This window comes from Gymnoscopelus braueri, assembly GCF_963280865.1.
Source record: "Gymnoscopelus braueri genome assembly, chromosome: 3".
Lineage (NCBI taxonomy): Eukaryota > Metazoa > Chordata > Actinopteri > Myctophiformes > Myctophidae > Gymnoscopelus > Gymnoscopelus braueri.
The window spans coordinates 34,636,493-34,664,365 of NC_137612.1; the positions used below are offsets into that span (position 1 = coordinate 34,636,493).

The following is a 27,873-nucleotide window of genomic DNA, read 5'->3' on the forward strand; positions in this document are numbered from 1 at the left end:
ACAGTGTCATGGCTTGGATAAGGGAGAGTGGTCCCTGCAGTCATTCTGCCCTCCATTCCCTCTCAATCCTCTAGTCTCTCCCCTACGTGCCAGAACACAGACTGTTCCCAAAGCCAGGCTCAAAACCAACGTCGACCGGGTTTTCACTGTGACGTCTCCTCGGCTATGGTAAATGGTGCATTTATCTATGAATCTCCTTTAAATCAAAGTCTCAGCCTATAGCTAAGTCAGTATTATCTTTTCAAACTCTTCTTATAACTCACTTTTATGATAAAGACTTTTTTATAGCCCTGCTTTGTAAAGCACTTCAATGTATCTCATCTCTCATCAACTTTACTGGTTTTCCTTTTCTATGCCCTGTTTTTTCCTCTCCTCTCCTCTCCTCTAATCTCCTCTTCGACAGAGACAGAGATGCTCTCCCCGCCTGCCTTCCCACCCTCGAATACGAGCAGTTGTCTGCGTTGGAGCACCCCCAAGCTGTGGCAGATTCAAACCCCTAGACTCCACAGTGGTGGGCAGGAACTTTACCCCTTCGCCACCCGATTAACCCGCCTCTCCTCCCGTCTCCTCTCATCTCTTATTGTGTCTCTTCTTTCCCATCACTACCTCTCATTACATTTTTCTCCTCTCCTTCGACTTCTACCTCTTTTTTTCCCATCTCTCTCTGGAGCTCAAATATAATTATTCTTCCAGCCAGCTTGCCAGCTTGAAGCTATAATTGTGTTTGCCAGTTCCTATAAACCAAGGGCTTTGATAGGTAAACCAGATTTTACGGCTTCCTGTTTACTTCTTCTTCAGAGTTGTTATTAAATCTCTACAAAACAAAATAGTGGGAAAACAAGACCAGGAGACCTGGTTCTGCCAGACCCAGAATAAATTCCTAGTACGTAACACACCTACAAACCACTTTATATGTTGAAATCTGAAGATCAGAGCACTACGTCACGCTAAGCTTGGCCAATCGAAAAGAGGGACCGGGAGGAAAAACGTTGAACCGGGAGGAAAAACGTTGACCGGGAGGAAAAGAGGGACAGACAAAGCCTCATGTAGGCCTGACCCCCTGGGTCTGGCAAAAAGAAAAAGATCTGTTATACATGTGTCATCATCACACACGACTGTGATTACATAGAATAGCCTCATGTACACAGTAGCATGACTACTGACTACATTGGCAGACACAAAATAATGGTCCTCCTATCAGTACAACTTGGTATTCAGTTTTATGCACATTGATATGCCATTTCATTTGTATGGTCTGGGTAAATACGAACCGCTGCCGTCACCCAGTTCCTATAAAAGCGGAATATGCCACATGCTTATCCTGACCATAACCACGCCGATAACCACCTCTAACCTAATGCCTAAACACATTTTTAACCATATCATATCTAAATGTAAACATCTGTAATGTATAACTTAGCTCCACTCTGGCTGTTCGCAAAATGCATCATGATGCTGCCAGTTCAGGAGCCACTAAACATTATGTTAATAATTAGTTTGATGATGTGACATGCTGTTAAGCTACAACTAAGCACTCTTTAATCTGTACAATATTTTAAAATCTCCTCTCAACATGTGGGAACATGGTTATTAATGTCACATGGTGGCTGTAATGATGTTAGTTTGTACTTTTGTTACAAATGTTCGCTTTAAAAAATATATATTCAAAGATTTGCTAAAATGTTTTTTCAAAAGCAGCAGATCTACAAGCTCATAGTACATCTGCTATTTTTGAATAGCCAAAGAAATCTAAAATGATAGAGATGTGTTCCCGGTCTTAATGGCTTAATGGACAAAGTAGACCAAAAGGAGATTACTGTGGACTAATATGTTACAGTGATGGCTTTGCCTATGGTACACTAACATTAGTAAGGTACAATCATGCCCTTAGTGCTGTCGTGGTCTCAAAGGACCCCCTCACGGCAATTACAGTAAGCCTGTCCACATGCTTTCTGTGCATATTCCAGTCCTTTTAATTGCACTTTAATCTTCAACAGACACTGATTAATACTGATTGATGAATACTGATGACCAAAGCCTCATGTAGCCTGTCTTTCTTCCCCTGTGGGTGAAAAGCGAAGACTGCCACCTGAGAGTCCATCTTCATTTCTGTTACTTTCTCTCTAGGAAGGAGGGAAAGAGTACCAAGCTTTAAAAAATGAAATTCAAGTTAGGAAATTACTCAACTTTTAACTGTTGTTTTTTTGTTTGTTCGTTTTTTCATCTCACTGCAGCACCGATTTCTGCTTTATTTCTGATAGTTCTAGTGGGAGAGTGACAAGAAAGGCATGAGAGAGAGGGGATGACATGCAGAAAATAGCCGTGGGTCAGATTTGAACCTGGGCCAGCTACAGGAAGGACTATAGCCTTATTTATGTGGTAGGCGCTCTTACACGGTGAGCCAGCGGGGCACCCCAAGCCTGGGGCTTTCCATCACAGTACTTTGTCACAGGAGGAGATGTGTGTGACACTTTAGCCATGGGTGCGGAAAAGGCAAGGTTACGGACGACAGCTGGAGAATAATGAGTATCCTAATCCTAAATTCAGAGAGAGTAAAATTCGGAGAAAGAACACGATAAAGTCTTATAATGGTGTGGCCTTCCTGTCCAACTTTTAGCTATAGGCAATCTACCAGGTGTGCAGTTTGTGAACGAAGCCGCACAAATCGCAATCGGGTGGCGAACAAATCGTTAACTTCAGTGCCATTTTGTGGTGTGTGTGTGTGTGTGTGTGTGTGTGTGTGTGTGTGTGTGTGTGTGTGTGTGTGTGTGTGTGTGTGTGTGTGTGCGCGTGCGCGTGTCTGTCTGTTAAGTTTATGTTTTGTGACACCATGCATGTAGCTAGCCTGGTAAACCCCCCTCTGAAAATCTCATTTGTATTTGATCTCAGTAGTGATCCAATTCCTGAAATCGATTGCAAATTAGATTTCCGGAAGGGGGGGGGGTTTACCAGGCTAGCATGTAGCATGTAGGTGGTAGAAATAAAGAGAAAGAGAGATGACAGTACAGTACTGAGTCTCAGCTTGTGATTAAAAATCGATAAAGTGAAATCAAATCTTTGATCTGGCTGGACCTTGGTCTTCCCCTCAACCAACCTCAGTCCATATACAGTAGCTCCCAAAGGATTAAACATAGATACGCACACACATATACACACATGACACGTACACATACTGAACATAATACCACACACTGGGCATTATAGGCAGTGGCGTAAAGCCAACTGTGGGTGATTTAGCGCTTGAGCTGAGCTCAGCAGGGGGGCCATTTTATGGTCACGACTCAAGTCGAAGAGTGCAGCAGTGAACTGGCACGCATGCACACACACACGCACACGCACACGCACACACACAATACAAACATGCCTAGCTAGGCTTTGATGTCCTCTCTTCTATAATTCTTTTACCAAAGCTTTTGCTGAGATGCTGCATGTGAGTTCCCTAGAGTGGTGCATGATGTGTGTGTGTGTGTGTGTGTGTGTGTGTGTGTGTGTGTGTGTGTGTGTGTGTGTGTGTGTGTGTGAGTTTGCAGGGAGTGAAGATTTTCTTCAGCATATTTGCTGACACTTTCATACATCCCACATACAAACTCTCTCACATAAACACGGATGCATTCACACTTGCGAATGCACACACGCACACACGCACGCACGCACGCACACGTGCAACTTGCTTACCAAAAACAGCCCCCACCATTAGTTTAAACACTGACTCTTCCCTTCTCTTCTCGTAATCACCGAAGTGTAGAGGTAATTATTCCATCACAGAGGTGATTGGGTTGTCTTTTATGCACATCTGTTTGCAGCTAGAAAGCTCGATTGACTTACCAGTGATCCTCCAAGCCTTGTAATTGCAGATGGGAGTCTTCTCCAATGAATAACTGTGATTCATAGGGCTTATGCAATGATTAGCAATTTGCGGCATTAATAAAAGTGTGCTCAGTATGCCCTCTCCATTGTTCTGTCTGTCTAGGTCATGTGATGACAATATTTTGGGGTTGTGCACATGTACAGTATGAAAAGGCATGAGTCAATGGGGGGAATACTAAAGGAATGTCAATACATCATTACAGTGCAACCAGAGTAGACCGGCTACATGGACACACTCTTTTGGACTGGGTGTGAACACATTGAAAGGTAGTGTGGCATATTGTCATCAATAGGAGTAACATGATATTAAAATGTAGCTAGTACTTTGCCATAATTTATGCATGCATGTCCCTCCCAGCTGTAATAACACTAGATCTGCAAAGTCTGATTGTTAATTCTTTGCAAGTGCAAGATGTAAGTGTCAAGTTTCTGCTGCATGTAGGAATAGATGTACACAGCTATATCTGAAAGATGGCAGACCATACAGTCCCAGGAATGCAATCCCAGGAATGAGACCTTAGACTTGTGGGATGACGATGATTGCAATGCCATTAAATAGATAGATTTGAAAAATATTCGAGAATTGAAGTCCTTGGCCTGCCAAAGCATTCTGCTGTCTGCTTGCACAAGAAATATGCTTGGTCTAGTGCAGGGATGGGCAACTGGCGGCCCGCGGGCCGCACCGTCACTCAATGCGGCCCCAGGCCAAAATCCAACTTTTGTACTTTTGAAATCACAAAGAAAAATAAAGTAATCTAAACATATCCGAAATGGTGAACTATTGCCTTCAGCTGTTCCAAACATGCAACTTTCCATGAACCATTTTAATTACAACAGTCCACCAGTAGAGCACGCTCTCGTTTATTTTAATAGAAGCCTTATTAATTATAATTGTAGTGTTCATTTTTGTATATTTTTAAGCCAAGGTTACAGCAATACTCTGAAAGGCATACTCAGGAATGTGAAGTTTTGTTTAGCAGTACAGCTGTAGTAAGTTGATTACTTAATTTAGCATTACTAAATGCTAAATAAAAACAAAGTTACAACGAATAATAATTGTTAATATAGCCCCCCCCCCCCCCCCCCCATTTCATAATAAGAGCACCTCAGTCTCTTTAAACAGAAAGTAATACAGAGGACAGGAGCCTAATATGTCTGACAGCGCCGTGCCACCGTTTTCTGCCACAGCGCCACCTGGAGCCTTTTTTTTTGGGGAGGAGGGGGTGCCCCCCCCCCTAGTGGCGCCCTAGGCAACTGCCTACTCTGCCTAATGGGCGCGCAGGCCCTGGGGGTACTACTGGCGAGAGTGCCGATAAACAATGCGGCCCCCCAGAGTGAGTGTGGAATTTTGTGGCCCTCACCATCTACAAAGTTGCCCACCCCTGGTCTAGTGGTATACAAGATTACCTGCGGACATAAAAACAGACACATGACACAGACACACAGACATTTTTTTGCAGCAGCTTGTTACAATCTGTCTAAGTAATTAGACTTTCATAGATACTGTAAGTCTGGGAGACGGGATATAATTATTTTCCAATGTAGATAGCAATTTTTCGATACCGAAATACGCACAGCTGCCTATACGTGTTGTGTGTGTGCGTGGCTGCATGCCTGTGTACTGTTCGTGCTTGCTGATTATGTGTGTTTATTATGGTTTGTAGACTGTCGACTTACTTCCATTTGCTGCTAGTTTAGTACCCTGAAAAAGAGAAGAAAACTGTGCGTGTGCATGTGTGCATGTGTGAATGTGTGCGTGCGTGTTGTTTTGTATGTATGCATCTACAGTTCTCTCATACATGTACCGGTATGTATAATGTGAATTGTATTTAGTGTCCTATAGTTCACACCAAACAGCATCGCTGCACCTTGCCATGTGGTCAACGAAGCAAGCTAACACCTCAGCTAGCCATGACTTAATATGCACCAGCAAATGAAGTCTTCCGGTTGGCTTCTCCAGTTACATCACAACAGCATAAGTTGAAGTGAATAAGCCATGTCCACAGCAGCTCTACTACAGGATACATGCAGTATATATGGGCCTTCTACAATGTGTGTTATGTGTCATTTATACACCGTGTCTCTCACTGGAAAAAAGAAAGAAAGAAAGACTATCCACAAGCTTACAATGAGTTATTCAAGTTAAGTATAAATTAAGCATCACTGTTCAGTAGTAGTTTTCAAAGTGGGGTCCTTGGGGGGTTCCAGGGGGTCCGCAGCTAAATTTGTTAATGATCATTTTATCCATTTATACGTTGGTTATTCAAAAATAGTAGATCTACAAGCTCACAGCGCGTCACTTCGAGCCGCGCTGCGAGCTTATGGAATATTTTGAATAATGTTGCATTTTTTAACACAAATCTTCTCTTCTGTGGGTCCCTGGCACAACTTATTTTCAGATGGGGGTCTGCGGCAAAATACACATCATTTTGGGGGTCCTTGATTGATTGATTGATGTAGTTTATTTAGTAAGACATGAGAATAGTACATGACAGTACATAACAGTACATGGAAGTACAAATTCACAATACAAGGTCTACTAAACAGGAACTCTCATTAAGCACTAAGCTTGTTTAAGATGAGAACCCCATGCACACAAATCATGATGTCATATAAGAGGCAGACAGATATACACACTACTATACAGAATGTCATACAATCAGCTTTCAGGTTACTGGTATGAAGAGAGAAAAATATATATATATATAAACAAAAGAGGAAAATGAAGGAGGGGGGGGGGGTAGGGGGGGTAGGTTAAGACTTAGACAGGGGCCATTTTCGAATTGCAGCCTCCTGAAGGTGTATCTTTAGGGCAGTTTTGAAAGTGAGTAGGGTTTTACACTCCTTTACTCCTTTTGGTAGGGCATTCCACATTTTTGATGAATAGCATGAGAACGAGTTCATTCCCTTAGTTGAGCCAAATCTGGGTTGAACATGATTTGTGAAGCTGCCTCTGGTGTTATGATCATGGACTTCATTAACATTTTGGAAGTATTTTGACAAATACAGGGGGATCCCAATGTTGTGGTGTATCTTGAAGACCAGGCCCATAGCAAGTTGCTGTACTCTGTCCTCAACCCTAAGCCATCCAATCCTAGCAAGATGAGCAGGGGTTAGATGGGTTTTGTGATTGAGTCCAAGAAGTAGCCTTGCAAGTTTGTTTTGGGATGTTTGGAGCCTTGTTTTTATGGCCTTGGAGGTGTTGTGATACCATGACATGAAAAAGTTTGAGAACCAAACCCGCTGAACCACTGATGGACAGTGTGTGTGCTGTCCATTGTACTGTTGTTGTACTGCAGCTCTCAATGGTAGAAATCATAGGGCCCCAACAACAGAGCTACTTTGTCATTATCACTGTCATTATTGATCCTGTTCCATCTCCCACAAGACAGCATTTTATGTGATTTATCTGACAGGTCTACTTCCTCTGTCTGGAGTCAAAACTAAACGTGGAGCGGCAGTGTTCAGTTTCCACACAGGTCACTACATGTCTGCTACAACTCTCACTTCCTTTAAATTAAACCTGAAGACTGCCACCTTTTACAGAGGTTTTTGATCCATTTCTTGTGCTGCGCTGTAACTTAATTTTTGTAGGCTCAGAGTCTGTTTTATTTTACACAAACAAGTAACAAGTTGAATAGTTTTTTTTTTTACACTAATTATTGGTCAATGGTCACCGTAAATATTCATATATTTAAAAATGAAGGTATGCCATCTATTATATGTATTTGAACATTGTATAAGAGTGCCATTAAAAGTTTATGTAAAATGTCCATACCAGGGGTGCTAAGATATATGGAACGCCAGACTGGTCATAATCCATACTCATATTCGTATTATGATACACATATAGTTTATATAATACACATATTGCCTTATGATACATGTTTATATGTTGTATCCGTAGGATCCAGTCAGATAGGGTCTATGCTTAGTGATAAATATGTCACTGCAACATAATAGTGACAAATTATGACAGCAACACAGACATCTGTCTCGTCCCTTTATTGATCCCTGTGGGGAAATTCAGGTGTCATAGCAACACCGCGGTAGGTTAGGCTTGCTGATTTGCAATTTCAGCTACCAGTAGGAGGAGAAATCCCATCCAGATGGTTCGTCGGATGAACAGGTTGTTTTTAATTTCATGGCCACTGGATCAGATTAATCTTGAAAATTAAAACAGCAACCCTTTTAAGACACATATTTTTTATAGGTCACCAATGTCAGTGCAACACACTACTGTATGGTTTGCAAAACAGACATAAGTGGTCTGGTCCTATAGTTGCTGGGGCCCTAGGTGGCTTGTTTGATACACTGACAGATCAGCTGGTTGACTGGCTGGCTTTATCATATTTAAATGTATTTAAATTCCCAGGCTTTTGTTTCCAGTCTACCCTTGCCGATTGGTGTATGCTACAATGAGTACGTCTGGACTATGTATTTGTCTTTTTAGGTTATGTTTGTCGTAGTGATGACAACCTTCCATACTACTATTCCATGTGCTCACTGTCCAAACATGTGTCTCCATACAGCCATGATAATGGTAATGTCCTTTATTATCCCCCCCCATTGCCTGTTGCCTCTTCATACACGCACATGACCCCAAAACATTGTCATCACATGCCCCAGACAGATGGAGGGATGTAGAACATACCTCCTGGTGGAGATGTGCACTCTAGTCAAGGAACCTTTGGAGTTTGGTAATAAAACAGAAAACCAAGGTGTAATGTATACAGGCAACATCAAAAGTCACTGCATGGACAGTGGTAAAGATCACATACAGTGTGAATGGAATCAAATCCTTTGATCAATAGGACCTCTCGCTATGACTATGAGCGTGAATATTAAATGTTGTAATTTAAAGATGAATTTAAAGATGGTTAAATGTTGACCAAAGGGTTTGATTGATAGATTGAAATTTTTATTAGGCAAAAGAATGTAAAACAGCACAGTTACATTTATAATACTTTTGTCTAAAAGGTCCGACCAAAAAAGTCCTTGCGGACTTGTTTCCGTTGGGGTCCTTGAATTAATTTCAGACATATATAGTAGCAACCAAACAGTTCAAATCAACAGAAAGAAACAAAGAAAAAAATACCACTATGTACAAAAAAAGCATCATGAAAAATAAAATAAAAGTATATACAAAAAAAAGGGGGAGGGGGGTCATCTGTCTACAGGGAAACTGGTACTACCTCCTCTTATGGCCTCCAGAAAGATGGGTTTTTAGGGCTGTTTTGAATGAGCCCAACGGTGGCACTAGAGGCAAGGCCATGAGGTCACCAATGTCAAGTAGAGTTAGATTTCCAGGGCGCATGAATATTTGACATAGGCTACTGTAGGTTGCCTGTGCTGCTAGTTGGCATTTTGACCATGGCACTAAGAAAGGCCATGGAGTCTCTAATCAGAGTCCCTACAAACGTCCTCAGGCATGCCTGAGGACGTTTTTAATGCCTGCATGAAAGTGCACAGCTAATTCTACATCAATCCAGCCGTTCCATTTTCCACATAATGGTGTTTGGGACCATAATGGTGGATAGACCGACTTACCAAAATCGTCATCCTAGCCAGACTAAAAAGGGAGAGTTCCAGACAGTGAGATTTGGGTCTCAGAGTGCCTGAGGCCGTAGTACTGTATGTTTTACAGTCCCTTGTTCTGCACCTGGAGCAGCTGATGGCTATGGATGGAATAGACTATAGAATCTCACAATCTTCAGTTCTCTCTGCACCTCATTTTGCATTCACCTCGTCCCTTTTATGCCCATATATGAAGATCCCTGATGTCATCAGTATATGCCTATATGTAGTGCAGTGCATGCCCCCTTTTGTGCCCATATATGGAGCTGACTGATTTGTTTGCGCCTCATGATGCCATGAGACACATTGAGGTTAGACAACACACTCCATATTTGGGCGTAGCTGCATTGGGAACTCCTTATATGGTGATGGTTGAGTCATGGTGACATGAGTGTGACTTCCCGCCGGCCAGTCCTCCCTTAAGCCAATTTTAATATAGGATTAATACAAAACCCAAATTCTATACTTCTGCTATTTTGGAAAAACTAAAAATGATTGAGATTTTTTGGGCGGTGAAACCGCCCCTATAAGTGAGGTTTGGAAAAATGTACAAATATCCTGCGCTGTGAAACCGCCCCTATAAGTGAGGTTTGGAAATTTGTACAATTATCCTGCACCGTGATTGGCCAATCACAATCTATTCAGGACTGTGATTGGCCAGTGTCACATGACACATGTGCATAGCCCTATATAAGAAACCATAACTTGAAAAAAACCATAGTTTGGTTTTTTTCAAGTTATGGTTTCGTCCATCATAAAGAGTGTTTCAATAAATGTATTTATCTTTTGTACATGATTGGTTGACTCCATTCAGTATTGTGATTAGCTAGCAAGACACCGCCCACTTCACACAGGGTGTGATTTTTTATATATCTTCAGACATTTTTATGTACGAGTACTTTAAATTTTGGTACTATAAAGAACCACTTCACCCATTTTCAATCTAGATTCATATAATTGGTCCTCATTAATGCTCATTATAATATGGTGCCATTTTTGTACTCGGTCTGTGTCTCAGAAGAGGGCTGTGGACAGTTCAGAAACCCGCCTACCAGTGACGTCATCGATGGGGAATCCAAGATAATAGAAACTGCAGGCTTTCTGTTCCTGGAAAGATAGCATGCTATAATAGAAGTCGTTGTTCTCGTATTAATGAAAAATGAAATAAATAAATTGAAATCTTATTTGAAATGACCAAACCTGCCTACCGATGATAGGTAGGCGGGTTTCTGAACTGTCCACAGCCCTCCAAGTACATTTTTATGCCAATACTGCCAGTATGAGTATGAATACTGCCAGTATTCATACTGGCAGTATATACTGCCAGTATTCATACTCAAGTATGAATACTTATTCCACCACTGCCTGTAGGTCATTTGCAGTTTGCTTTCACTGCTCAAGCTAACAGTAGTTCAGTTTGATGGAATACAAGCATAGCCAGGCTGAGAGTCCTCCGCTGGCGATCTACAGACAGACAGATTTAGAATATTGTACCATTAGTGAGGAACTTCCCAGCATGCCTTGGAGAACAGACACACACTTTGTGTATTTTATTGTCTTGTTGTTGTTTGCTGTGGAAATGTGTTTATAGTCCTTGGGCTTTGTGCAGTTACTGTTTATTTTATGTGTTGCAGTAGGTGTTGGAAGTCACCTTGAGTGAGAGGGGTAATTACCCGCCAGGCAGCGCCCCCACTCACCAATTTTTTTTGGTTGAGTGAGGTGGTTAGAGACACAGCTGGAGATTGTGTTACAATCAGTGATGGAAGAAGTGCTCAGTTTTTTAACTCAAGTAATAGCAGCAATACCACAATATAACAGAACACTGTTACAAGTAAAAGTCCTGTATTCGGAATTTTACTTGAGTAAAGGTACAAAAGCTTTTGAATATCGTAAGTGCTAGATAGGTTCGGGCTGCTACGCGGCCCTCAGATCTAGTGTTTGGGCTGCTACGCGGCCCTCAGATCTAGTGTTTGGGCTGCTACGCGGCCCTCAGATCTAGAGTTTGGGCTGCTAGGCGGCCCTCAGATTTAGAGTTTGGGCTGCTAGGCGGCCCTCAGATTTAAAGTTTGGGCTGCTACGCGGCCCTCAGATCTAGAGTTGGGCTGCTACACGGCCCTCAGATCTAGAGTTGGGCTGCTACACGGCCCTCACACCTATGTCGCACCGCCGATCCACGGGGCCCCTGGTGACCCTTCAGTTTTGTCCCGTGTTGCAGTGCTCATTGCACGCAGTACCACAGCGTCCGCCCAAAGATTTTTGGGCGGACGCACATGCATGATCGCACATGCATGATCAAAAACGACCCTTAAGTTCACACCTCTAAACAAAGTTAAAAAAAGCTGCCGACTGCCCAGGGTCACACCAGCGTGAATTAACATAGGAATGAGCCTGGATGCATATCAATGTGTGACCTGCTAAATCCTGTAGTGTAGGTGTTAAGCGACGCGCATGTGAAGTCATTAAAATAGCGTCCCGCCAAAGATAAAATCACCAATGCAACACTGGTTGTGTCTGACATCAGTAAAGTCCTGTACAAAATGCACACCCCCCAACTGCCCCATGGAACTCCAAAATATGTTCCCTCCACCCTACGTCAGACCGCGAACCACCCGCCTATGCACAGCCACACCAGAACATGCTCTCAGCCAGGCTCCAAAACACGCACATTGGACAGAACCTTTCTACACACTGCATTCTGTTTTATTTGGGTAGCCTCCCCTAAAGTGCCAAGGTATTATTATTTTCTCTAACTAGTAATAGTGAACTGCCCCAGGCCGAGGTGGTAAAAGGATAGCCCCTCGGCCCCGTACCTGGGGGAGCGGAGAGAAATCACCTAACCCAAACGACAGAGGGAGTAACTAAAGCTGTCAAATAATTGTAGTGAAATAAAAAGTACAATATTTGCCTCTGAGATGAAGTTGAGTATACTTACTGTAATTACTTTCCACCACTGGTTGTGGGGACACAGCTGGGGTGTTACAATAAGAAGAGAAATCTTTTCAAAGTCGTTGTCATGACTACATCCTCAGAACAGAGATGCATCCCCCCGGTCATTAAAATATACCACAAACTGAGATAATTACCAAGTCATTAGAATCCAAACAACACGCCGCTGGACTTGTGAGACACATTTATTTTGGATGGTTTCTATGAGAGCAGGGAAGCATTAGGGTTGTCACGATCATTAGATCTTACCTGACGATACATTTTCACACAAATAATTGTAATTAACGTAACAATATAATTATGTTTTTGGCATTGAACATTGGAATGTGAATACAAAAAGATGTGTTTGGCTTCTAGGCTTTGTAAACAAAAAATTCTCAGGGCAGATATGACAACTATAATGACTGACATATAACAACTTTATACATTAAAATAATAAAATTTAAAAAATTGCGGAAGTAGACGATCAAGCTTACAAGCTTACAACGCATCATGATCGGCTATTTCCACTATTTTTTTTATATTAGAAAATGTATGAACATTTTTCAACATAGAAACGATTATGACGATTATGGAAAATAATTGCGATTATCTCAAATAATTGCGATATGGGGATTATGTAATAATTGTGACAGGCCTTGTGACTTATTTTTGGTGGTTTCTATGAGAGCAGGGAGGTATTCACAGCTGCGTTCAATCACATTGACATGTTTGTCACTTTCAGCATTAACATTAATCTGTGAAGTAACGGCTGACATGATGCAACATGATGTATTAGTCTTTTACAATCCTTTAATGTGCAAATTGATCATGTCTCCATGGCAACGAGAGGCAAGGCTAGCATCCTTTTTTGGTCCTTTGGTGTGTGTGTGTGTGTGTGTGTGTGTGTGTGTGTGTGTGTGTGTGTGTGTGTGTGTGTGTGTGTGTGTGTGTGTGTGTGTGTGTGTGTGTGTGTGTGTGTGTGTGTGTGTGTGTGTGTGTGTGTGGTGTGTGTGTCATCATTCTGGAGAGCAATATGCCTGATAGCATCAAAAGAGAGTGCATACAGAGCTATTCTGCTGGCACTGAAGTGTTTACACAGCCATGTCAAAGCGTCACAGTAGAGATGGTGACGTATAGAGCAAAGATTAAGCACATTAACCCTAGTGTCCTTATTTTGGGCATACCAGCTCTTTGCCTTGTGAAAAGTGGACCCTGACGATGGCTCTGGGAGCCGAAACAATGTATTTGTTTTAATCTTTGCCAAGCCATGTGGTAATAAAGGCTTTTTAATCATTTTTCCAACTGAACAGTGTGCCTTGGACTCTTTTTGAGTTTGCCTCATCTCCCTACCTACGTGCTTTCCACACTACGGAGCAAAAGGAACTCTCTGAAGCTAAAATACCAGACAACACGTTGTGAGTTGTAGGTCGGCTATTTTCACGAAATTTCGAAGAACAAAGTAAATATGGCTTGAGTGGTCACCACTGGCTTCTATACCTTTTCACACGTAACAACATAATCATTCTAAATGGGTCCAAATTTATTTTCAGTTGCAGTGTTTGTGAATATCAGTAGCAGAACAGAAATCAAATCAGACCCAAAACTGTTCCCTAGCAACGCAATTCCACTGACAACGTTTATTCCCAGAGGCCACCCATTCAAAAAATTTACGTGTGCTTTGTACTGCACTGTCCACTGCTGTGGGTGTCTTCGACTATCTTTGTGAGAGCCAAATGTCCTCTCAAAGATAAAGATGAGGACGATTGCAAAATGTATAGGGACCTTTTGTTGGTCCTCACTAAGCCTGACCCTAACCCAAGAGACTGTGTTTTCAGGTCAGGTCTTATATTTAGGATTAGAATTAAAGTTATGTTAAGGTTAGGCATGTAGTGGTGATTTTTAGAGGTTAGGGAACGAATGTAGTCAATGTAAATCACAGGAAAGTCCTCACAAGTATAGAGTAGCAGTATAAGAATGTGCTTGCGTGCATGTCGCACATCGCTGCTGTCGGGCAGAAACCTTGTATATCCAAATGTCTATATTTTATGTTTTGTTGTAAATGATCATCATACAAGAGTGTTGCACAAAAGTAGTGAAAATAACAGATCCACAAGCTTAAAATGTGTTCCAGACAGCAACAATAATGTGTAGTGTATGGGTTTGTGTTCAAAATGTATTGCACTAGAAGTCTAGTGCCCACACAGCGCCCACTTGGCACTTTTACTCCCAGGGGGTCCGCGGACCCCCGCAAAACATCGCGGACCCCCGTGAAACATCGCGGACCCCATCGGCTGTTTTTATTATTTTCATAAAGGTGGTTGCTTGTTTCTGGCGCACATCTGGCAACACTGACCTGTCTGCTTGTCACAAGCCCCCCAAACGTGGCAACCCAGATGCCGACGGTGTTGTTGTTGTTGTGTGGGGACATTACAAAAGCAGCTGCGTGGTGTTGGGTTTCGCTACGTCCACGCATACGCAGTGCGCAGTTTATTTTTGACAAACCAATTACCTCGCGCATGCGCCTGCATCCCAATTGTATTATAGGAGCCCCCCAAACGTGACAACCCAGATGCCGACGGTGTTGTGTGGGGACAGTACAAAAGCAGCTACGTGGTGTTGGGTTTCGCTATGTCCACGCATACGCATGCGCAGTTTCTTTTTTGGACAAACCAACAAACCAATTACCTCGCGCATGCGCCTGCATCCCAATTGTATTATAGGACGTGTTCTTTTTTTTCCTTTCCATTAAAGTGACTTGAAGACTATTTATACGTCAAGTCTGCTACCCCGCCAGGCGTCTCCTGTGATCAGATCTCAGTCTGCTCGACTTCAACCTGTCCCCACAGGTCTAGCATGCATGTAATTATTTGAGTTGCTAAGGATACATACAGGCTATAAAACCCACAACATCGCTGATCTCTCAGCTATTTTCTCCAGGGACTTGATTAGAAAAGTGTGATTCATCACATGATATATGCCTGCCTGTGCCCGAAGACGCTTTTACTGCTTGTCTTGAATCCCATCAATCTAATTAGGTAGAAATAACAAATCAATGCGTGCATGCCAATATTGATATGGCACATTATTGTTTGTGTGTGTGTGTGTGTGTGTGTGTGTGTGTGTGTGTGTGTGTGTGTGTGTGTGTGTGTGTGTGTGTGTGTGTGTGTGTGTGTGTGTGTGTGTGTGTGTGTGAGAGAGAGAGAGAGAGAGAGAGACTGTCTATCTCCACATTCATAGCTTCTTGTTTGTGTGGTTTATCAGTGCCATAGCTGCGTGGTTAGCTGAGTGGTTAGTGAGCCCGCCTAGGGAACCAGCTGGCCCTGGTTGCCCCAGGTTCGATCCCAGCATATGTGCCGATGATATGAAATTTGTCCCTGAGCAAGACTCTTAACCCCAATTGCTCACAGGTTCTCATTGGAAACAAGACCGCAAGGACTTTCATGAACGACCTGTTAAAAGGAATTATCCTTATCCTTATCCTTATCCACACTTCCAGAAATGTGACTTTGATCATTATTTTCAAATTAATGTCAGTACTGCTTTTGAAACCATCAGCTTTCAGGGTATTCACTCTTATTGCCATAGTAACAGCAGATTATACAGTATCAGGACTGGGTGGGACGTTGATTATCGTATTTAGGGGCGTCATACATACTAAAGCTGTATGCCGTAAAACAGAGGAACACTGCGTAACTATTGGGACGTCAGAATAACGGGATGTCGGAATTATGAGCGGACCCCACTATGACAAGCACTCAACACAAGTCATGTTGGTCATAATGAGCCAATGTAGTTCCAGTAACACAATAATATGCTTGTCATATACAGTGTAGAATTATTAGGTCCTGCATGTAATATTCTGGATGCCTCGCATAGCATTTTATATTAAATGACAACATGCGTGTATGATGTGATTATTTGAAAGATGTGGGGTACAGTGCCTTGCCTTGTATGTGTATGTCAAGTGGAACATGGTAGCCAGCCACTCTAGAAATGCTTGCTCACCATGTAATTATCTTTTATCGACTGACTAAAGCGCACTTCCTCTTGAGAATGAAGCATCAGTGACGCATCAGTAGCCTACTGTGTGAGTGTTATAGTGTGTGTTCTCTTGTTGTCCGTTCTCTCCTCTCTGCAGGTACCACCCTCCCCTCCTGGCAGCTGCAGTGAGTGAGTGATTGATCACACCAGTGTTCACTCATCTCATCAGGGGCTGTTGATTAAATATGTGGAGTGTGGCCAGAATCGGTGACACCGGCAACTCCTATTTGAAGGGAGGGTAGTATGTTGTGCTGTGTTGTCCATGCATCGATGCTGTTTTCTTTTCTGTAAACTTTTTAGTTAAGTTTGACTTTCAGTTTGATTTAAATTGTGGAAATCTGTGGAATAAACTCCCCATTGCAGTCAGAACTATATGATGTAGTATAAAACTGAATGGTAAAATAGGATTGTATCTGTGGACCATTTCCAACATGCAATAGGAGTATTCCCTCAAATAGTTTGTTCAGTCTCTAAGGAATTGTCTCACAGACTCCAATATATCCAGGAGAGCAAAGTGGTTCTAAAGTATTTTTTGGCCCCAATTGGCTTTTATTTTATTCTATCAGAAGGATAGTATTTGGGTTTAAATGCCACTTGTGAATGGGAACTGCGTGGGATAAAATATGAATCGGGTATTTGCCAACCATTTGCCAGTAGCCTTTTATTCTGACAAGAGCTCAGCTAGAATATATTGGTGTTTTCAGCTTCATTACGTTCAACCAGAGTGCAAAAATCTGCTAGATCTAGTTCCTTGATAACTACTAGATAGAATACAATCTCTAGCATAATAGAATCCTGGCAGAAATCTTCTTGCGTCGTTTGGTCCTTTTAACTTGTGTTAGTGAGGTATAAATTGCAGCGACAGCAAGTGCAGTAAATGGTGTATATAAAAACACATACTGAAACATATACTTTTCATAGTCGTGTGGAGGAATTATTCCTTCCTTCTTTATTCAACATAGCTAAATGGCTCACCATTTCCCCCAATAATTTAGTGTCAACATGATTGGTTGTCTAATTCTAAGGACTTAAACAAAAAGGCTCACTGTGTTGGCTAGCGGTTAGTTGGTATTGGCATTCAGTAGAGTAATTGAACGGTCTCTTGAGAGCAGGCATTAAAACAAGCATTTAGCCATTTAGCATTCATTATTCCTTATGGGGGTTGTATAAATAACTCATCCATATCGGAGGATTAAAGCAATTAAAAAGACTGAATCAAACCAGGAGAAGTATCCGTGTTTGTCTTAACCAGAGATTTTCACTCTTGTGTTTCATGAGGCTGGAATAATTTCATTACGTCCTTTGATTGTTTGCGTAAGATAATGCATTTTTGCCATTTGTAAACATGTTAGAGACCTGTCGATTGCGGCATCCTTGGACAAATGACTGGTCTTCAGCATGAAAAGTATTGAAAAGCTGCAGCTTTTTGGTTTAATGTCAAAGTTCAGCAGGGAGAGCAAGGGGGTGACACGCAGTGATGAGCTGTGGAACTAGGGGGGCTATATTTTCTGACATCACGTGCACGCGCACGTGCACGCATGTGCACATAGCCAATCAGCTCAGTGCTAGTTGAAATACTGTATTCAACATGTGATTTTTAATGTAATTATATCTTATTATTTAGTTGCATTGTTAATTTGTTGTTTTTATTTTTGTTTCAATTAATTAATTATTTTATTTTCCTTTTAGTTTTATATAAAAGCCCTTTACATAGACTCACCCACACATAAGTACTTAAAATAATCAGACAACTTGTCTTTGTCTTGTCTCAGAGAACTGGGTCCTCTTCTAAGCGATCCCCTTCACACTCTGCAGTGCAGAGACTGTTGTCTCTCATTGTGAGAGGAATGTACACATTCAATTCAAGTCCATGGCTTTTTTCGAGTAGCCTAATGTTATGCAAAGCAGCCAGGTAGACGCTATTGAGAACGGCTCGCCGCTGACGGCGCGAACCTTGAGAGGCTATTGTTTAAACTTTAAGGTGTTAAGACCGCAGCTGACGGTGCGTGCTCGCGCGTGCATGTGGAGCTCCCAGCCCTCCAGCCAGCGCCAGAACTAAGGGGTCGCCGACCCCCCATAGCACCCCCTACAGCTCATCCCTGGTGACACGCAGAAAATGGCCATGCTGGCCAGGAATTGAACCAGGGACTCGCAGTCAGGCATGGGAGCCCATGTAGTACTCTCCCTAACCACTCAGCTATCAGGTTGCCCCAAAACAAGTATATTGTTTTTGGGCGGTGTAGCCGCCCCTATAAGTGGGGTTGGGACACCTCATTAGTACACATTTGCTGTACTGTAGCTGTACTGTGATTGGCTGACTCTATTGGCTGACTCTATTCAGCACTGTGATTGGCTAGCGAGACACATGATGACATTAATAACCTATAAATAGGACTATGCACTTAAAAAAAAACATTTTTTTTTAAGTGAGCTTCCATCACTGTGATGACCACTGTGATGACCACACCGCCCACTTCACACTGGGTGTGATTTTTTTCATGTATGAATACTTTTAAAATTGCCCTCTGATTTGGACCAGTTCATAATCAATGAATTTATTATGTCTGACTGTGAACCAAAACAAAACCCTAGTCATTAAGCTTGTCCAATCTTGTTCTGTGGCCGTTTAAAAAAGTGCATAATAACATGCAATAACATTTTGACTGAGGCTCCTCTAGACTGTCAGACACAGACCTCAGAAAGGCTACTACTGGACTGGTCTGAGTCTGTCAGATATCGGTACCTTGAAGGGAAAATCAACACTCGCACTACCGCAATAAGGTCAGTTCTCAGCAGGTGTTTTTTAAATGCCGCCTGTAGCTAAATACCACTCACACTCTGCTTAGTAGTTCCCAAATCAGTGATGCAAAATCAGCTGTGCAGTCAGCAGCAATAACAACAAACAAAATAAATACTCTGCCTCACAGCAAAGACTGTTGGACTGTTTTTCCCAAAGGACTATTTTAGACTTCTGTACTACTGTACAATCAGAACAAGGAAACAATAAGCCCTGTTCACACTCTGTGGCAAGACAGTCTCACACCATACTGTAGGTCATATGCTCCACCATCGTGTGACGGAGCAATATATTAAATTGCACAAAGAGAGACCAACCATCCATTGTGTCAGCTGTATAATCATTTGGATGTTATAGACAGGAGGAAAGGGGATTTAATCTCAGTTGTTGAGACAAGCTGTAGAATTCATTCACCATCCTGGGTGAGCAGCAGAAGAGAAAATGTGTGTGGGGACAAGAACTGATTCACCTGGCCAGCCTTTGTTCTATTCAAACAGGGGGTCGTTAACATGCTTGTTCAAGGGTGTACTCCAATCAGTGGAGGCTAACTGACTCTGTACATCCCCCTGTTGGTTCAATCGTGTAAAGCCTTAGTAATATTATACAATCTTTGTGTGTGTGTGTGTGTGTGTGTGTGTGTGTGTGTGTGTGTGTGTGTGTGTGTGTGTGTGTGTGTGTGTGTGTGTGTGTGTGTGTGTGTGTGTTGTTAATTGGCATAGATTCCACCTCTCCACCTGCTCCCACTGTGTACTCCTGTTCCCACTGGTAATGCAGAACAGATCTTTGTAGTACACACATACGTGTGCGCGTGCACACACACACACACGCACACCCACACCCACACGCACACACACACACACACTTATCTCATGATGAGGGTTCATGAATTTGTATAACTATTGTATTTTTGGAGCAAAACATTTGAATAGTTGATTATAAACATCATACGTTTTTTACTGCTGTGCAGGGTCTGGTTTTATAAATGCTTTAAGGATCAATGGACAGTGTGTAACAAGATGGTCTACAAGCCACGCTAGTGGCTCCTAGCGGGGCCAACCAACCAACCTATAGATTAAAAAAAAAAAAGTTTTTGATTATTGTTAGAGGCACAACTGGGGTGTTGAGATATCTTGTATGCCAGCAGAAATTATGGCCTAAGAGTGGTGCAAGATAAAAGGCCATGTAGGGGTCTTCCTCCAGGGAAGTAGTTTTCGACATATGTTGATTGGGAACAAAGTAGTGGACAGATAGACGAACCAACCGACAAAGACCATCCTTAGAGCTATTGAGGGGAAAACCAACTCATCTGGGTATTATTATTAAAACAACAGGTTCATTTTGTCCTGGCTAGAATCTCCATCCGCAGCATTTGCAGGAAGTAAAATTCCCTGCCATTGTTTGGCTGTGTTACTAGCTGGATGGACTCCAGCTCCTTCTCGCAAATCCCAATTCAAATAAAACCCATAAGGAGGGCATAGGGATGAAACCGTCATTGTTAGATGTGGTTTATGGCTCGCCAGGCCGCTGTGCTTTGTATAGCAATCAAAAAGATACTCCCAATGTGAGCAATTTGGAAATGACAAGAAATAATCCTTTGGTAGACATCTAAAGCCTGATTTATACTTCACCATCATACGACAGCGTCGCGTGCCAAAAATGGACGATCTACAATATATATACATAATGCATCGCACCGAGTTGCTATTTCCGGGTGAGAGAATGGAATGGAGAGCAGATGTGGCCCTCTGGGTGAGACTGGTGAATCACCACGTCTCTTCTCATTACTTTCATCACAGCATGGACTGAGAGCCTTCTTTGGACACACACACACACACACACACACACACACACACACACACACACACACACACACACACACACACACACACACACACACACACACACACACACACACACACACACACACACACACACACACACACACACACACACACACACACACACACACACACACACACACACACACACACACACACACACACACACACACCTCCAGGGAGATGCTTTGTCACTGACAAATACACATTTATTTGTTTTGCAGCAGTGACCATAACGCGTGACTCCCATGGTACCCATGGTAAACCCCTTTTGGTGGCCGCAACTGAGAAACCACCCATACTGGGTGTTTGAAGGCTTAGAAGCTGAAATGTCAGGTGAATGAAGGAAAGGAAGGTATTTATTTGTGTATTTGTTTGTTCTTTCGTTAGTTCGTTCATTTATTTGTTTATGCATGAACTATTTATGTTTGCTTATATAACACCCAGTGTCCCCGACACCTCCAGTACCCAGTGGAGACACAATGTACATTCCAAAGTACATGGCCAAGGGAGCCTGCATACATGTAACATAATAGGATAGCCTCCTGTTGTTGCTAAGGAGCGGAGAGATGCAGACTGATAACAAATCTATAGTGACTACCGCTGTTTGGTTTTCTCCAAGACTATAAGTTGCCAGTAAAATGTACCCTTGGTAGAGCTGTTTTCTATCCCTTTGCGGGGCAGATCAGGCATGAGACAAGTAGACACTCAAATATATTTTTGCAAGGATATACGTATCATATGTAAGAGGAGGTGCTATAAACTACGAGATAGAGAGGAGCCTCAATATGCTCTCATTGGTTATATATAGTATCAGGGGAATTATCATTCAGTGAGTAAGGAAACATGGCTCACCCAGTTAATGGCTTTAGGGTTTGAGGGACCTGTTTGCAGTAGAGCAAAAATGATTACACATACAGTACACATTAGGCAGAGGCGCATACGTACTCAGCACTAGTTTCCATTAAACATAACACACCGCCACTCCCCAGGTAACTGTGGAATATGTACAACGATAGGTAGGTTTACTGTCAAGTCAGTTGATGTAAGAAGAAATGGGCTAAGCTTCACCCCAACTTATGCAGATAATTGATTTTCAAATGATAAACGTCATTGCGATGCAAACAACATTGTATCGCAAGAGGCTGAGAAAAAGGTTACTGACATCAAGCCCAGCCATCCCCATAAACCTAGCTGTCCATCAAACTTTGTGTTTACATGGCAATATGACAGCCCCTGAATCCCACACTATTCTTCCCAACAATGTTTCTACATCGGTGCTTCTGAAAATTGCTGCCGGGCATGTTTCTGAAGAATCCTTACATAACAGTAAACGGCTACGTTTCTAAACCTGGATGTCGGGACACAAATAAAATGGCATAAATTAGATTTCTAGATGACGATAAAATGACGATAATGAGCCCACACAAGTCGGGCTACCCGGCTTCAGGTGTCGATTCCATTTGCTTCTTAACAGCTGATGACTGCATGCAGACGATAGAGAATGGGCAAGGTAAGGCCCACCACCGCAAAGGCCTGGGCTTGATTCCCAGCAGCAGTGCCTTCAGCTTGGCTGGGCTCACCAACAAGCACATTGGTAGGGTTCGGGAGTGGGAAATTGGCATGGTATTGTGTCCTTGTCGCTGCACTAGTGACTCCTATTGATGGGTTGTGGCACCTGTTTGGCAAGGTCTGAGGGAGATACAGTAGTGTCAACCCCCCGTACCGCTGTCAGGTGACAAGTACAGTACCACAGTACATAATGGATAATTGCCAGTGACAAAAGTGTGGGGAAAAGCTCTCGTTTTTCCATCAGTGCAATCTATCAAATGAATGCACTGAAACCCACTTTCATGGGGTCTTTAGAGATGTCAAAGCTAATGCAGGCAAAGTGAATCCCTCTCATATCCCAGATAGGGAAAATGAATGGCGGTGTGCATTATGAATTGGTGTTTCTCTTCTGTGATACATTATTAAGCATGGGTTCCTGACATCCATAATATGAACCAATCATTAGAGGAGGATTTTCCACTCTATCTTTTCCCCATCAAGTTATTTTATTGAGAGCTTCAGATCCCACTGTTCACGGAGTGGAAAATCCATACTATTTAGCGGAATGGCTCCTTGGCCCTGGTATTTTCGAGGGAAGCACCGTCTGTAACCCCCGCAGAAAGGGTATACATGAATATTTATGTGGCACTGTAGGGAATGAAAAATGGTTTACAAACCTTTCGGGAATTATGCCAGGAAAACTGCCACTCCACCCCCAAGCAGTGCTCATATCGTCGCTGTCGGGAAGAAACTCTGCATCTCCAAATGTAATCTTTTGATGTTTTTCGATAAGTTAATCCCCTATGTTATACTTCGTCATATGACAGTGTCACACAAAATGTGCAGGTGTACAAGCTCACAACGCTAAGCAAAACGAAGCTTGTGAGCTTGTAAGTAAGTACCCTTGAGAACCAATGGTTCCAAAGCCATGTGGTCCACAGGTCAGGACCCAGGGGAGCTCATCTCCTGTTTCTGTAGTGTGAGGCGGCTTTATATACAAGTACACCCCCTTGACATGACTCTTGTACGTCGCAGGGATTTACCTCCATTCCAACCCTTGATCCTGAGTGACAAGCATGCAGGGAGGCACTGGGTACCATTTTATATTCTTTGGCATGACTCTGCCACCAAACTCCCTATCTCCAGGCAGACACTAACATAAGGACAAAAGAAAGCATAATAATGACTGCATTGGATCCATTGGAACACAGGGTGTTTTATCCACTTCCTGAAAAAAGTGACAGTTTTGGACATACAAAGGTTTCCGCACGACAGCGACAATATGTTAAATATGACCTCATTCCTCAGTGGGAACCTCTAGGACCCCCCCATCCCCCAGCCATCCTGGCCTCAACCACCCTGTTGTTTAGTTAAATGTACTGAGGTCAGAACACTGCAGCAGTGGAGCACGGGCACAGCATGTGTGACCTCTATGATTGCTGCATGTGTACATGTGCATGTGTAACAGTAATCACATAGTACAAACTGGTAACGAATCAGCAGCACTCCGACACCCACACAAAATCCGGTGCAAGAAAGCATGACTCACTAATAACATAATACCCCCATTAGCCGAACCACAATTATGTTTTTCCGGCTGGATTGCCTTGCGGACGTACACTGTTGAGTGAATCAGAAAGAAGCTGATCAAACTGGCATGGGCAGAACCACAACAGACTGAAGAGCGTGATATAAGAATAAGATAGAACCCACTTGATTCTCCCTCTCTCTCTGTGTGACCTTTTCAAGGCTCTTTCCATTCAGACATTGCTGCATCATTATGTTGTAGTATGGCACCCCATTCAATCCAAATTGCTACAGATAATAGCAGGAGCAGTGTGTTCAATACCCATTATATGGCTGATGTAGGCTATAGCAAATACTACAGCATGAGTTAGCTTAACTGGGGACCCCCCACCCTGATAAGCACTTGGAATTGTCGGAGTTGAGGCAACTATTGTGAAAATAGCAGATATACAAGCTCACAATGGTCTTTTTTCATTGCATTTTTTCTTTAAAAAAAAAGGTATAAAAAATGTCTTAAAGGTCCTTAAAATGTCACTTCACTGTCATCTGGGGACCCCCCAAAAAATCATGTGGGGACCCCCCTGGGGGTCCCGACCCCCAGTTTGAGAACCAGTGCAATAGAGTATATCTGTTCTAGAGACATGGTCTGTGATGTCTCGTATTCAGACCACATCACATCACATCACACATGGCGGTGAGCCAATCCCAAATGGCTGAAACACAGCGAGAGATGATGGATTATCGTCATCTAGAATATCGAGTAAATCTTCTGGTCAAAACAGAGAGGGGATAATATTAGTGCAGCGAAAATGCAATATCCATGCATGCACAAATGCACGCGCCTACACACTAACTGAGACAGGTCCATAATGGTTTGTTTTATGTAATAGGCAATTCATTGGCAGGCTGCACCAGCAAGGCCATCGATGATATACACAATATCCATGCAAAGACCATACATTTATCAACATGCCTGCTGTGAGTCCCATGTAGCAAATATACATAATCTAATATAATAATATGATACTTTGTCATGAATATCATACCAGGTGCATATGTGATAAATATCATGGGTAGGTGGGATACCCCAGTGAATGCAAAACCCAGTGAATTAATGCAAAACCAAAGCTACCCTAGTTTTGGCATATCTTTATTAATATGAAAGCTCTAGAATCCTCAGATATACGGCAGCATATCACATGCATTCATCCACCCAATACAGATGGAATGAAATGCAACTATGCCAACAGATAATGATCATGCCCTCTTGAGTGTGAGAGAGCACGTGCCTGATTGTGAACATATTTCACAGACGCACGTACGCAACGCAAGCGCACGCACGCACGCACAAATATACAGACGCCGTGCTAGGGGTGGGGGTTGATGTGTGATGCCAGACCCTGGAGGAAAACTGTCTTGTCGTGTGTGTTTTGGTACTGTAAATAGAGCTGCTTCTATTATGGGAAACTCGCAGCTCTATAGCTCAGAAAGAGAATGAAATACTTTTAGTGTAGAGGAAATAACAAGACTACAATTACACACATAAATATCACACACACACACACACACACACACACACACACACACACACACACACACACACACACACACACACACACACACACACACACACACACACACACACACACACACACACACACACACACACACACACACACACACACACACACACACACACACACACACACACACACACACACACACACACACACACTCAGCCTGAAATGTATTTGTACTATAAGACGTCGTTCTATAACTCTAGTTCCAATCATCACTACACACGGCCCACATCCATGGACCGGTTAACGTTAGATAACACGAATCACATCATTCGCCCCAATTGGTCGACTCTCATCCCCTCAGTGATCCAATCAGGACGGCTCCAGCGTGGCACTCACCATTCATGCTGTGGCTCGTCGATGACCAGCAGAACCTTGAACTTCTTGGAGACGGCGGGAGAAGCGGAGTGCTGCGTCGCCTCCACGAACCCCGCGGCGGACGCCGCCGTCTGTTTGACCACGTTGCCGATTTGGCTGAAGGAGCTGAAGAAGCCGGAGGAAGCGGTGGCGGGCTGACTCTGCTGGATGGACGCACGCCGCTCCTGCGGGCTCTGCTGGGCCTGCTGGATGGACGCACGCCGCTGGACCTTAGGGGAAGCGGCCGGCGCCTGGACCGGGGCCGCGGGTTGGGATGGAGACAGAGCAGGTTGAGCTGCACCTGGCTGGGGAGGGGACGAGGAGGAGGAGGGGGAGGTGGGAGGAGGGGCAGCTGGAGGGTCGGGTCTCTGGAGGTCCGTCATGTATCCATTGGGCAAGTTGGAGATGAAGGTGCTGTCGGAGAGGCGGCGCCGGAGGAAGTTCATGTTGCCGGTCGGAAGGTCAGTCCCTCAGCTGGTCGATCGGTTGGCTTCGTTTGTCGGTTTGGAGGCAAAGAAGAAGCGAAGAAAGGAGATGATGAAGAAGACTGACAAGGAGCCTGATGAGTAGATGAAGGATGGATAATTAGTCCGGTCCAAATGATCCGAGGCTGAGAGGACGAGAGCAGCTCCCACCGTGTTTGGAGCGATGGAGAGATGGATGGATACAGCTCTAGTCCACTCTTTAGTAGAGAGCTCTCCAAAGCACTGTCAGCCAGCCAAGCATGTGTGTGTGTGTGTGTGTGTGTGTGTGTGTGTGTGTGTGTGTGTGTGTGTGTGAGAGAGAAAGAGAGACAGAGAGAGAGAGTAGTGGTGTCGTCCTTTACAGTAAAGGGTGAAGCTCTCCCTCTCTTCTCTGCCTACCAGCCTCCAATGCAACTGCAACCTGAATGCCTGCAAAAGATGCTCTCTCTTCCTCTCTCCTCTCTCACTCTGCCTGTCTCACTCTTTCACGTGTTCACGCTCTATCTCTCTCACGCTCCCTCTGTCCTTTCTCTCTCCCTGCCTCTCTCGCTGTCTTCTTTAATGCTCTCTCTACCCCTTTCCATCACTCACTATCTCTCTCTCTCCCTGTCTCTCTCTCTTCCTTTCACTTGCTCCATCACTCTGGCTGCTCATTGGCTCTCCCCCTCCCCCTCCTCCTCCTACCCTCCTGTCATCGTTCCTCCTACATCATAGGCTAGGCGCGTGTCGTGCCGCAGCCTGCTACGTACGTACGTGCATGCATGTGTGTCGTAGTGTTGTGTGCCGTGTGCAGCCACGCCAGCCAGTGAAGGGATTTCCTGCAAAGTGTGCGCACAAGGCACAGAAACACCCTTCTCCACCTCCCTTCTTCCATCATCCACCCCTGTCTTCTCACTTCCCGCTTTTCATTCCTCTCCCCCTCCTTTCATCCTTCACTTCTCCCCTTTCTTCTCCTCCACTGTAGCTCTCTCTTGTTTCTTGAATTTCCCTTGTTTCAGGGTGACCTCCACCAGAGAAGAGGAGAGGAGAGGAGACCAGAGGAGAGGAGAGGAGACCAGAGGAGAGTTTCTCGTTCTCCTGTTGCACCTGTCAAGTCATTTCATTTGCCTGCTTTTCATCGATTGATTCCCATCTCTGTTTGTGCAGGAGGAGCAATCAAATTACTCTTTCCACTGGCTCATCTTGCCCTGCAATAACATACAGTACAAAGCTTACTTTGACCCAGAGGGATGTGGCATGTTCAAACTGTAGTGGTAATGATGACTGAGGATTGAAAAGGCTATACACCTCAGCGGGAAAACATGTAATAAAGTCCAGAGAGACACACTTGCCAATGTTCTTGATTG

The 27,873-nt window shown here is 43.4% G+C and overlaps 1 protein-coding gene across 1 annotated transcript in view; it reads right to left on the reverse strand.

Annotated features, from left to right (window-relative positions):
* The window catches only part of syn2b (synapsin IIb), a gene marked incomplete at both ends in the record, with an annotated part of 105,188 nt that extends 78,679 nt beyond the window's left edge, over window positions 1–26,509 (reverse strand). Inside the window, one exon of the mRNA XM_080421365.1 lies at window positions 26,046–26,509. Within this exon, the coding sequence (XP_080277491.1) occupies window positions 26,046–26,509 (464 nt within the window). The remainder of the gene's footprint in view (window positions 1–26,045) is intronic.
* Window positions 26,510–27,873: the final 1,364 nt, after the last annotated feature.